Source organism: Myotis daubentonii, chromosome 3, assembly GCF_963259705.1.
Source record: "Myotis daubentonii chromosome 3, mMyoDau2.1, whole genome shotgun sequence".
NCBI classification, from domain to species: domain Eukaryota; kingdom Metazoa; phylum Chordata; class Mammalia; order Chiroptera; family Vespertilionidae; genus Myotis; species Myotis daubentonii.
Genome location: NC_081842.1, coordinates 59,573,152 through 59,586,396, shown reverse-complemented (window position 1 = coordinate 59,586,396; position 13,245 = coordinate 59,573,152). Strand labels below are relative to the sequence as shown.

At 41.3% G+C, this 13,245-nt stretch overlaps 1 protein-coding gene across 4 annotated transcripts in view; it reads right to left on the bottom strand.

Moving 5' to 3' along the window:
• The window catches only part of ILDR1 (immunoglobulin like domain containing receptor 1), a 36,326-nt gene extending 28,862 nt beyond the window's left edge, over positions 1 to 7,464 (bottom strand). For 2 of the 4 annotated variants that reach the window (XM_059687693.1, XM_059687694.1), the window contains exon 1: positions 7,362 to 7,439. In XM_059687693.1, coding sequence (XP_059543676.1) covers positions 7,362 to 7,416 — 55 coding nt within the window. In that variant the 5' untranslated portion in view covers positions 7,417 to 7,439. Of the gene's footprint in view, positions 1 to 7,361 lie in introns of all 4 variants that reach the window. The other 2 variants (XM_059687698.1, XM_059687696.1) reach the window with 2 other exon arrangements.
• Positions 7,465 to 13,245: the final 5,781 nt, after the last annotated feature.

Below are 13,245 nucleotides of genomic sequence, written 5' to 3'. Positions count from 1 at the left end.
CAGAGAGTTAGGAGAGAGTTGGGGTGGGGGAGGAATTATGCCTACATATTACATCTTTAACAAAGGTCTGGCCTGTGCTACTCAACAGTTCTAGTCTTGGGGTGGCACTAAGCATGTGGCTATGCTGGGGAGGAAACTGACATACACTGAGCACTTACATGCTGTTAGACATAGTATTGGATGCTTTATGATACAGTATCTCATTTAACTTTTGCAAAAACCCCATGAGATAAGTTTTATTTTTATCTCAATTTCATAGGTGAGGAAAATCCACAGGGAGATTAAGTAACTGGTTTAAGGTCATGCAGCTAGAAAGCAGCAAGCTAGATTTAAATTTATACCTCTAAAATTCCAAGGCCTAGACTGTTTCCAGTGTATCAGATGCCTCCTGGATAAGTTTTTCTAATGGTGGAGGTTTAACCTTTAAGGGATATTACCATATTTAAGGCACATCACAATTTTATTTTAACCATTTTGCATAGAAACCTCTTTTTACTTTTTTGTAATATAAAATAATAAGAAATTTCAAACAATTAAGAAGGGTATAACATAAAAAGCTCCTCCTTGCTCACCATGCATTCCACTCTCCAGAAGTACCACTGTTGATAATTTGGTGTCTATCCCTCCACATCTTTTCCTATGCTGCTCTTTAAAAAAATTAATCATATTATGTATATTAACTTACAACTTTGTTTTTTCTTCAAACTAATGATAAATATCATTACATTCTATAGATTTAATTATTTTGTAGACCTAATTGTCTTAGTGACTACCTGAAAATTCACTACATGGATGAACCATATTTAGTTACCCTTTTTCCTAATAATGGGCATTTGGGTTGCTTCTGATTTATCACTATTACAAACAATGCTGACATGAATTGTTAAAATGAGTGTCTTTATATAAAATATCTCTTTACATGCATGCCTTCCAGTAGGATATATTTCTTAAAGTGAGATTGCTGGGTCAAAGTAAAGAAGGCTTTTATATTTAAACTAGAGGCCCAGTGCACGAAATTCATGCACGGGTAGGGTCCCTAGGCCTGGCAGGTGATCAGGGGTCCCCACTGGCACCCGCCTTGGCTGGCCTGGGGCCTGCGGGCTGGGGGCAGCTCCTGCATTGATCGTCTGCCCCCTGGTGGTCAGTGTGCATCATAGCAATCGGTTGTTCCGCCAGTCATTCCACTGGTTGGTCAATTTGCATATTAGGCTTTGACTATGTAGGATAGAAACTTCAGGGAAGAAGTTCATATTCCCATCAACAGTGTGACAGTCCCATGTTTCACCACAATCTTTCCAACAGGGGAACATAATCAATCTTTTAAAATTTTTGATAAACTACCAGGTGAAAAAATAGCCACTCAGGTGGTTTGAACTTGGTATTCCTTTAGGGGCAGAAGACAAAACCTGGTTAAGAGGCAGATGCTTGGAGTTTCCCAAAGTATGTCAATCAGAGCAGTGACTCATCCATGTCCCCACATGCTAATCTCAGAGCATATGCAAATTTGGGTCTCAGGATGACAAATTTTATATGCCCTGGCCTTCAGAGATCACTCATTCACATAATTTATTGGAGACCTACTATGAGCCAGGCATCATTCCAGATGAGGGGGGTACAGTTGCAAATAAGGGAGACAATGCTTCTGCACTATTAGAAGCTATACTCCTGATGGGAGAGTCAACAATAAACAAGTAAACACCTAAACAAGATACTTCATGGTTAAATTTTATAGGGTTGTTCAGAAATTGATACCAGTAGAGCTTTGAATGTCAAATCCTACTACTGTACAAAAAGGTACAAGACAGGCACATGGACCCAAATACTCCTTCTAGGTCTTCTTGGTTGTTTCAAAGTCTAAATCAAGCCCCAAATGTAAATCATCATCTTTCCATACAAATCCGGGCCTCTTCAATGTTTCCCATCTTAGTGATGGGCAACACTGAAAACTAGGAGTCATCCTTGACATCTTTCTCCCTCACTCTCCCTATATAATCTATTATCGAATTGGGCTTATATATCTCCAAAGTATTTCTGGAATCTCTCTGTCCATCCTCACTCCCACCCTAGTAAGAGCTACCATCACTTCTGGCCAGTCCTTGCCTCAGCTTTACTGGTATCTGCTCATACTCTGGTTCTCAGCCATGTGGATTCCACACTGTTGTCAGTCTCCCAACTCCTTCTCTTTAAAAAATCTCCAAAAGCTGTCCACTGTTCTTAGGATAAACACAAATCTTCCTACCAAGCCCCATTTCCACCATACACCCTGTGACTTCCTCCACTCATGTTAACATTCTTCTCTCCCCTCACTCACTGAGCTCCTATCTAGCAGTCTTGCACATGCTATTCCTTTAGTTTGAAATGATGATTCCTCAGTTTCCCATTCAAGTATCACTTATTCAGGGAGGGCCTCCTGAATGAGGAAAATCCATCTACTATATGTTGTTGTGGTACCTTCTAGATCTTTCTCATAGATCCTGTCATAGTTGTATTTCTATATTTGCTCATGTTTCCTTTAGACTTTAAGCACCACGGGGCCAGGGCCATGTCTGCCTTTGTTTGCCAGCATGCCTACTGGTTAATGACCCAGCATCTCATTCCATTGCAATGTTATGCATTAAACATTTGCTGAGTAAAAGAACCAATAAATTCATATAAGACCGTCCAAAGTGCTTGGAACAAATTTTAAGTGCTCTAAAAGTACAGAAAATAAATGGTTAACCATTTGTATGCCATAAGCGTCTATAGATGAAAGCGGTGGACCTTTTTTAATTACATTCAAAATATCATGGCAGTTAACTAGTTAAAGTTAACCATTTGTAGTATGGCCAAATAAAAAGCACAGAAGAAGGGAAGAGGGGGTAGTGGGACAGGGCTGTCCAAGTTAGTGAGGCAAGAATGAGTAGGCCTTGAATTCCACATAAAAAACTTTAACCCACTCTTATAAGCTATGGGGATCTAGTGGAGGTTCTTGAAAGATTAAAGTGAAGGTTGGAAAAATTAACCCAGGTAAGTTATCATTTGGGTAGACAGAGAGGTAGTAGCTTTAGACTCTAAAGTTTAGAGGCAAGTAACTTTAAGATGTTTAATGTTCGAGGTTTGTCACTTGGAATAGAAAAAGGGTAGATCCTGGGATTAAGCAACAGAACTTGGCAATTAACTGGATTTGGGAAATTAAAAAAAATGTCAAAAATGCTTTCCTATGACCTTACCTTGCCCTAAGATTTACACATCAGAAGATACAGAAATAAGGACTAGAGAAAGATGACATGATCAGAGCCTTCCCAATTCTTAAAACACACAATTTTATTTCTCCCCCAAGGATGTCAAATAAGGAAGTAAAGTATTAGGCTAAAAACCCCCCAGACAGACGGTGCATCAATTACCTGGCATCTCATTCTAAAATGTTCAATAAGTAGCACTTAATTAGACATACAGGAGGCAATCTATTTCTATACCTGCATTCCAGGATTTAATTAAACAAAATAAGCCTACACCATGGCATGAAACAGATGAAAGGGCCATGGACTAAGAGTGAGGGTGCCAGAGTTCTGATCTCAGTCCTCAAGTTAACTCCATGGTGTCAACCTGAGGTGGGTGTCTTCTCTGAACACAGGTTTCCCCATCTGTAAAACTGGCCGAGAGGGGAAGGCAGGGACTGGGCGTGACTTCTACTTATGTTTAGCAAACTCCTGGGACTCTGGGGAGGTATTTCAGGGGGCCCAAGGGGGCGGGGGGGGGGGCAAGGGAGCTGCTGAGGAGGCAGCCTCCCACCCACCACCCACAGGCTCCTCACCCTGAGAAGCTCCACTTGGCTATCTATTACACCAGGGATCAAGATGTCATTAAGTCTTCGGTAGGATCCTAACCCTCATTCACACCGCTGAGTAAAAATTCTGAGTTCTAGATGCTAAGAATCTTGTCCCTTAAGACTCAGCGGTCTGATTTCCCAAAGAATAATACTACATGCTGACAGCTGTGTGGATCTATAAGTTAACACCATCCTAAGATCTTAAAATGTTTTCACAAAAGCACAAATGACACACCTTTTTTAGAAGTTGGGGGTAGAACTGAACTTTCATTCCAGGAATAAACTTTGAGGTTGGGTGAACATAACAGAGCTTGTCAGCCAGTAATACAAAGGGCTGCAGGTACTTACTTTAGCTTCATCTTAATGTTGTGTTTTAAGAAGCAAGAATTACTCATGTGATAAAAGTTTATTTCTTTGTAAAGAAAAAAAAAGGTGTGAAAACTGATCTCACCATAACTCAGAGCACAGGGCCTAGGTTAAGTTCCCATGACTCCTTGACCTCAGGGGCTTTGTCAGTGCCCAAAACCTGACATCATTTCACTAGTGGCCCACACTCTGCAACGGCAGAAGCATGGATGCTAATCAGAGGATCGGGTTGACTCCTCTTTAGAAACAGAAGTGAACAAGGTGATGGACAAAATGAACACACTCTAGTAGAGGGGTTTCCAAAGTTCATATTCCCAGTTGCAGTGGACCCTGAGGAAATCATCTGATGGGATTTTTCTATTTAGTACTGTTAATTTAGGGAATATTTCCTATGAATTTAAATGTTATTAACATAATATTTGATGTCGATTTGTTATTCTTATATCCAACACAGTAACAGGATTTTTGTTTCTATTTTAGAAATCTTACATACGTGTTTACATGTCATAATGTAAGTGGTATTTCTTACTGGGAGCTGTGAAAAAAAACAACAACGTTTGAAAAACACTGCTTTGGTATATGGTACTGGGAGTGAGAGAGGAAGCGGATCTCCACCAGTTTGATCTGAGGGACATTTTAGTAAGTTTGGTTTAAAAATAAAGAAGTGAGGGCAGTGGGGAGGGACCCAGTATTTCCTGAGTGATGACCATGTTGTAGACACTGTGCTTGATCTTCATCCACCCAACAAGAACTGGTCTTTTGGTGGAAGGGAAGGGAGTGGGGAGGAAAAAGTTTTGCCAAGAATTTCACCTGTTTTCTAGATGAAGGGAGATTCCTTCAAAGTTACAACTAGCAAAAGGCAGACTCCGAAATCTAGCCTGATAGTCATTTGACTATTAATTGCAGTTTCATAGCTGTAGGTGGAGGAGGAGTAGAGGAACCTAAGTTGTTTCTTTAAAGTTAGCTTTATAAACTCTTATGTGGTTCTAAATCATGACTGCCTGTCATCATGGCTGACATTTATGAAGTCCTCACTCTGTTCCAGGCACTGTGTATTAAGTGCTTTAAAAACCTACATTTCATTTAATTCTCACAAAAGCCTTATGAGCTATGTGCTATGATCATCCCAGTTTACTGGAGGCTTTTAGCAGTTCAGTAAGTTAACCAACATCATGGATGCAAAATCCAAATGCACATTAAATAGTTAAATGTATCTTTATTGACCTTTCCTGCACATATTCAGGGAAAATGCCTGCTAAAAGAGCTATTTCCCCCTTAAAGTGTTGGAATCAAAACAGTTGAAATCTCAATTTCTCACCTCTGAAATAAAAGTGAGATTAGATGCTCACTTAGGACTTTTCACATTCAGCATTCTCTGGTTCTAAAATGTGTTATGCATGTAGCCTTCCATTTAAAGAACGTCAGGCAAACACAGCAGTCTTTTTTCCTTCAGCATCCTGGCTACACACACAGCGAGGCTGGCTCACAAACACCGGGAGCAACATTTTCTGAAGTCCCTGTCCATTTAGCAATGTGCTTACTACAAGAGTATACCCTTTGGTCATCATCACAATATTAGAAAAACGTTCATTGTTTAATATTCTTCATATAAACTAAATAGTTTGTAAAACAATATGCTGGTGCCTTAAGGAGTGGGGTTTATACCCTAGTGGGATTTTTATCTGTAAGGCTTCTTTTCTTATCCTATTGACCTGGATGACTGCTGGCTACAAAATCTGGCCCCTTTCAGCTCAGGAGCACTCTGGGGATGCAGTGCCCAGGGATAGAGGAAGGGGCAGACCTCTATTTTCCTAAAAAGGCAGCTCAAGCAGCTTCATAAATCCTTACCTGCTGTGGACTTTGAGCTATATACGTCAGGCATAGAAGGGAAAACTGTGTAAAGATTGTGAGATTGTTATGAATTTGTTTTCATAGTCAAACTGATGACTGCCCTGGTGGAATTTCAGGTACGTCGATCTAGGTGAGGTGTGGTCCATTTTCTTGTGTATTGTGGGTGCCCAACATCTAGTTTTGTCAGTTTCACATCATTTGTAGATCCTATATCCTGCAGAAAATGTGGTAAGCTAGAGGACCTTAGGGATACCAATTTTCGAGTTTTTCTACCCTTTTGCAATCCTCCTTCCCTCAGCATAAGCTTAAATTATTGTAGAATCTTGCCTGAATGTGTTACATCTGAGTGATTTTCATGTCCTATTAAGCTTGTAAAAACGGGATTCTGCCTGTACCTTCATATTACATCTTTTCCCTCAAAAAATACAAGACTCAAATTGGTCTGTGGGCAAACTGAGCTGACCAACCATTGACAAAGAGGTAAGAGGGCAGTTATTCTTAAAAGACAGGGAGAAAAAAGATAAAATACAATGGGGCAGAATTCAACAGGAAATGATATGCTCTGGTTTGCAAGGTCACACCTACATCCCCACAGAAAAGGGCTGAAAGAGCCCACACCGTCAGCTAGCCTTTCCTACCTGGTTTCACTCATGCAGATACACACTTATCCCAAGAGATAAAAAACCAGACACAAAGCCAGGCTTTCCAAAGCAGGCATGGGATTGGCCTAGAGGTTGAAGATGAGTAGAGGTGAGTGTTGGACCCCTGAAGGGGAGATACTGAGCAAGGGGGAAGTCAGAGAAGCGGGTGAATAGAAAAAAAGTAGAAAAGTGACCCTGAAAAGATTAGCGAAGAGCTGAATGTTGTAGTCCTGGTAAAACATATTCTGAATCAATCACACCGAACATCGGTACATACCTGAGGACACATTATAATCCCCCCAGGAGTGAAATAAATGCATTTCTGGACCAATATGGCTGTTACCATATCTAAAACCTAAAAGCAAGTATCACCACGTGAAAGTGGTGTTACGACATCTACCAATTCCGTTTCGGAGGTGAAGAAGTGCCTAATGCCGGGAGCAGGGGCAGCCTAGAGGTTCCCTTCTCAGTTGCACCTGTTTCTGAAGGGCCTGGGCTCATCAGAGAGGAAAACAACAGGTTCCCACAGGTAAAACGATCCAGTCCCGCACCTCCTGGCGCCCCGGGGCTGCCAAGAGCCGCCTGAGCGCGGCCCAGGCCTCGGCTGCCCGGCCGGCCGCCAGCTCTGCAAAGCGGGCAGCACCGGCTCCCAGTCCCCCAGGGCCCAGGTGGGACCCTTTCCCCCCATGGCTCACCTGTTGGGAGCCAGGTGAAGAGCAGCAGCCAAGGCGCGGGGAACTCGAGGCCCATGCCGGCCCCTCTCCTCCTCAGCGGCCGCCCCAGGACGCAGCACCTCCGCGGGATCCCTCCGCTTGGCTCGGTCCGGTCGGCGCGGGCGGAGGCGGCCGGCGGCAGCAGGTGCGCGGCTCAGGCCCACCTGGGGCGCTCCCCGCGGCTCCGCCTCCCGCTCCCGCCCCCGCCCCCGCGCCGCCCCGCCCCGCCCCGCCCCGAGGCCGCGGCCAACTTTCCTACCTGCCCCCGCCCTGCCTGCGCGCTGCCAGGTATGTCTCTTCCTCCCTGCGAAGCGTCTCTGGCCACGCACCCTCCCGCCTATGCAGAATGTTACCACTTTTCTCCAAAGTTCGCGGGAACTTCGACCCCTAGATAATTTATCCCCCGCTTTTTGTAGAATTCTGAAACACAACTTTCTGGGGAGTATTTCCTATGTTTTTCATTCACTCCCACGTGCTTGGAAAACCTTTTTTTTTTCTATGCTAAAACACACTAATGTGAAGTTTGCACATTGTGTCTATTCAGGTTTTCTAGAAACTAAAGATATAGCATATGAACTGAGAAATAAACTTAATTGTTGATTCTGATAAAAGTAACAGAAGTTTATTCTAGAAAAACATAAATGGATGGAAGGAAGTAAATCCCGCTCCACCACTGATAGTTAGGCCTTGTTAATGTTGGTATATTCCTTTTTACGATCTCCCATCCTGCACGCAGCTCAGCGGCCCCTCACAGACCTCAGCCTGCCGAGGTCCCCGGGCTTCTAGGTCTCTTCACAGCAGGCCACGGAGGACATCCTTTGTACCTACTTCTTCCTTGGCAGGGACTCACCGGGAGGGGAAAGGAAAACAGGAGGAAGGCTCATTTTGCCTTTAGGAACCAACTAACCAACCAACGAACCATGTTAATTTGGATAATCACCATACAGTAGTCAATGTAAATAGACAGCAAGCCGTTTTATAAGCCTCTCCCTTATCAGGGATTTTTCATCATGCTCCCCCTTCCCTGACATAATACACAGTTCTCCTCCCTCCTAGCCACCAGCCTTTTCCTCAACAAAAGGATTATAAAGATGCATTTAACATGGTTTCTGCTCCTCAGGAAGTTTCCATCCTGGGCACTGACCTTAGAAGTCAATATTATTTCTCTTAAGTGTATCCCTGCCCTGCTCTGCTCTGCAGAGTCCTCTTCACTGATGTTACAGGTGTCCCTGCCCGCTCCCCCCCCACCCCCACCCCCGCCGCCCGCCCCCCCCTCCCCCCACACACACCCATTATCCTGGTCCTGAATCTGATTGATGTCTCTACACAGTCCCTTCTCTCCATCTTCCCTCCTCCCCTTCCACTCTTGGGTCTGGCAACTGGTTCCACAATTGGGCCTCTCCACTTTAAATGTTTTTCTTGTAGTTTCTTCTCTTCCAGAAAATGGGAAGTAAATTCAGGAAGTCGTGGGCAAGGGCAGATGGTACAGTATTTTTAGGAGCCTTTAGTTCTTGCACCGTGGGATCCCAGCACAGCAGCAGCAAGATGCAATGTGAGTGAGGGGTGCTCTCCTTCCCCTCTCCAGAGACCCTGCACATACTCCCAGGAACATTGTATGTGTTTGAGTGTTTGTGACGCTGAGGGATTTGTGTGGTTGCTGGCTTAGTGAATTGTTCTAGGCAAATTTTCAATCTCAGTCTAAAAAAGTATGAACACTCTTCTTCCCACACCTACAACCATGCCCCTCAGCCCTTGTTTTGGTATAAAGGTCATTTTAATATTCATTGAAGCCAGAATTTCTCCATGTTTATTTCATGGAACAGTAGTTTCATGGAATGTTAATAAATAGTATATGGGAAAAAGGCTCTGTGATCAAATAAATTCAAGAAATGCTGGATTAAACAAAATTAAACATTTTTTAAGGACTTGTCAAACCCTTAGGGTGCTAGTGTATATTTGAATTTCCAAGGGAATATTTCACAGCATTATTCAATCACAAAATCTTTTTTTTTCTTCACACATATCTCAGGGCAGATGTTCCATGGAACATATTCTAGGAAATCCTAATTGGCAGGGGCTGGAGACTTCTATAGGAACAAAAAAAAAAAGACTTTAACAAAGTTTATCCAAGTGCAGAAGAATTTTCTTATTTTCTCTTGGGAATCACTTATTCCGTTGAACTTCTACCTCCATGGCTTCCCTTGGAGTGAACTCTTTTTGGTTGTTAACTTTATATGTTCCTTTGTCTCTTACACACATCTTTTTTCCTTCACCACTTATATATTATTGTACCAAGCAATGTTCTATGTAATTTACATACATTATCTCATTAAATTTCCATAATAGCTATATAAAATAAGAACTGTTAATCACATTTTAAAATAATTTTGATTCATTCAAACCAATGGCTATTGTACTGCTATTGTCATTTTTAAAAATCTTTATTGTTGAAAGTATTACATACTTTTTTCCCCATTGACCCCTTCTAGCCTGCCCCTGCCCCCCACCTCTGTCCTTCACCACACTATTATCTATGTCCATGAGTTAGGATAGATGCATATACGTTTTTGGGTTGATCTGTTCTCACTCACCCACCCCTGCCTCCGAGATTCAACAGTCTGTTCCATGCTTCTGTGTCTTTTTGATGGTAGTGAGTCTTGCCTTCAATTTGTAAAAAACACAACATCTGTGAAGCACAATAAAAGGAGGTATGCCTATATCTTTTCTTTATAACACAAAGAAAATTTCAAACTGATTAAAATCTAACTGTTACAAGAAAAAAAAAATTTAAGTTTTTAGAAGAATGTCTGATAGAATACTCATATGACCTTGAAGAAAAGAGTAAATTCTTAAATAAAAACAAAAAGAATAACTCATTAAGGAAGACATACATAAGACTATATTAAAGAGTTCTACAAACAAAAGACAACATATACAAAATGAAAAAACAAGTCACAAACTAGAAATAGATATTTGATATGCATTTAAAAAGCAAAAGAAATATAATCAGTAAGATTTTAAAAATTTCTATAAAGTAAGTAGGAGACAACCCAATGATAAGAGAGATGAACAGGCAATTCACATAAGAGAAAATCTGATCAACTATTAAGGATATTAAAAGATGCCCAACTTGACTGGTAACCAGAAATCATAAATTTAAAACAATAAATGCTATTTCACATCTGGAAAATTGGTTAAGATGTAAAAGTCGGAGCCAACCAAGTGTTGGTAAAGATGTAAGAAGCGTAAATTGCCTCAACTACTTTGAAGAAAAATTTGAGAAAAACCTCATAAAATTGAAGGTGCACATATCCTAGGACCTTGTGATTTCCCTTCTAGGGGTTCTCACTCTGTGCAAACAGATACATGTGCAAGGATGCTCATGGCAAAGTGAATTGTGCAAAACTGGGAAACAACTTTTCATCAAGAAGAATAAATAAATAACCTGGGGCTTATCAATGGAATGAGATAATATGCCATGGTTAAAATGAATTAGCATCCCTAGCCGGCTTGGCTCAGTGGATGGAGCCTCGGCTCCCGGGTTCGATTCTGGTCAAGGGCATGTACCTTGGTTGCAGGCTCCTCCCCAGCTTGGCCCTGGTTGGGGGCTCGTGCAGGAGGCAACCAATCAATGTGTTTCTCTCACATCAATATGTCTCTCTGTCTTTCCCTCTCTCTTCCACTCTCTCTAAAAATCAATAAAAAAAATATCCTCAAATGAGGATTAACAAAAAGAAAAAAAAGCATGTAATTTAAAACTTATATATTAAAAAAATGAATTAACATCTACAGCATGGATGGATATTGAAAATATAATGAATAAAGAAGTTAAAAGATACTATGTACAGAAATTTGTCAAATGTTATGACAAAAAAACCCAAAACAGTATCATATAGGGTGTCCCCTCAAAATGTATACATACACTTTGAATAATTATAAAGGTAGGTTCATTAAAATACATTTCATCTTTGAAATTGAGCTATCAGCTGTTGAATTGTGTATACCTTTTTGGGGGACACCCTGTATTGAATTATGGAAGATGCATATATACGCAGAACAAAGTATAAAAACAACCAGGAGACTGGGATTCCCCAATCTTAGATTGTCATTACTCCTGAGAGGAAAGAGGAGAGCAATGGGTCAGGAAGACTTTAGCTGAATGTGTATCCTTTTTTATTAATATCTGAAACAAATACACTAAAAATGTAAAATCCATTAAACTTAAGTGTATAATGGTACTAGTTATATTATTTTATGTGCTTTTCTATACCTTTGGCATATTTTGTAATTTAATATACTTTTTAAAATATTATGTTTTTTTATTGATTTCAGAGAGGAAGAGAGAGAGATAGAGAGATAGAAACATCAACGATGAGAGAGAATCATTGATTGGCTGCCTCCTGCACACCTCCTACTGGGAGGGATCGAGCCTGCAACCCGGGCATGTGCCCTTGGCCAGAATTGAACCTGAGACCCTTTAGTCCGCAGGCCAACGCTCTATCCACTGAGCCAAAACGGGTAGGGCTTTAATATACTTTTAAGACAAAAAAAGAGTGAGCAGTAAGTGTGGAATCAGACCAAGTATGTGTCAGGACATTCCCACTGTCAGGACATCCAGTGTAATGTTATATATAAGTCATTTTTGGGAAATGGATGAAACTCCATGATCTGCTAAAGTCATGCATGAAACCAAAGTACTTTAATTGCAAGTGTCCTGTAAGGCCTAAGAATCTGGTTTTCTCAATAGTTCATTATAAGAAGAGAAACCAGGGGCAAGTGGGAGGCTGCATTCCTGAGACTGAAGCCATAGAGAAGAAGTCATAGAAGCAAAGGTAGAGAGCCTGAACTTCTGCTACCACCACAGGCATTTTTTTTTTTATGTACAGTATTTTTTTTTTCTTTATTGATTAAGGTATTACATATGTGTCCTTATTCTCTGGTATTTCTTCCTCTTGTGGCAAGACCACAAGAACAATTTACTGTTCAGACTCCTCTGAGATAATGAACTCAGTCCACACACCTCTTAGTAAAGCTCCAATAAAGGTCAGAATATCCAGTTCTTTCCAGCCCACTCCAGAAAGCCTAGTTAAATTAGTCTATGGGGAGGCCCAGGAAGCAGTATTTTTTTAAAAGTTCCCAGGGGATTCTAATGTGTAGCCAGAGTTGAAAGGATAGTTAAAGGGTTTGTTACCAAATAGGGCATTCCCCAGGGTTGTCCCTAACTGGAACATTCTCCAACATATTTCCTATCTGAGCTTCTCTTTGGTAACTTTGCTTTGCCACTACCTAGAGTGATAGGAGAGTTTCTACTCCAAAGCCCACGCTCCTGAGATGTGTAACTTCCCTCTTCTGGCTTCTTCACCAAGACAGCGTAACAGACTCATGGAACCATCAGATGGAAGTTAATCTAGGACATTACCACCAAGTAGCTGTGCAGGACAAGCAACACAGTTTCTCTAAGTCTCAGTTTCTCTCTTTGTAACACAAGGAATGTCGACTAGATCCGTGGTTTTCATACTGTGTTCAAAGAAGCTCTGGCATTTTGTGACGTCGTACGAAAGGGGTTGCCTCTGTCACAGAGGTTGGTTTGAAAAATCACTGGATCAAATGATCCAGAGGTCTTTTCCAGAACCCACTTGAGACAATTCTAAATTCTACAGGAATAGATTTATGCTACTACCAAAGTCTATCGTAATACATATGCTTTGAGGCCTGCCAAAGATGGTACTTACCAAATGTGGTCTATAACAGATACTACACACTGTCTACTTGCCATCCAAATTTAGCACACAGACAGGCCTGTTTTATTTTTGCCTGCAGAATACTTTTTTCTTCCCTTGGTATCTTTCTAAACTTTCCAAACGTG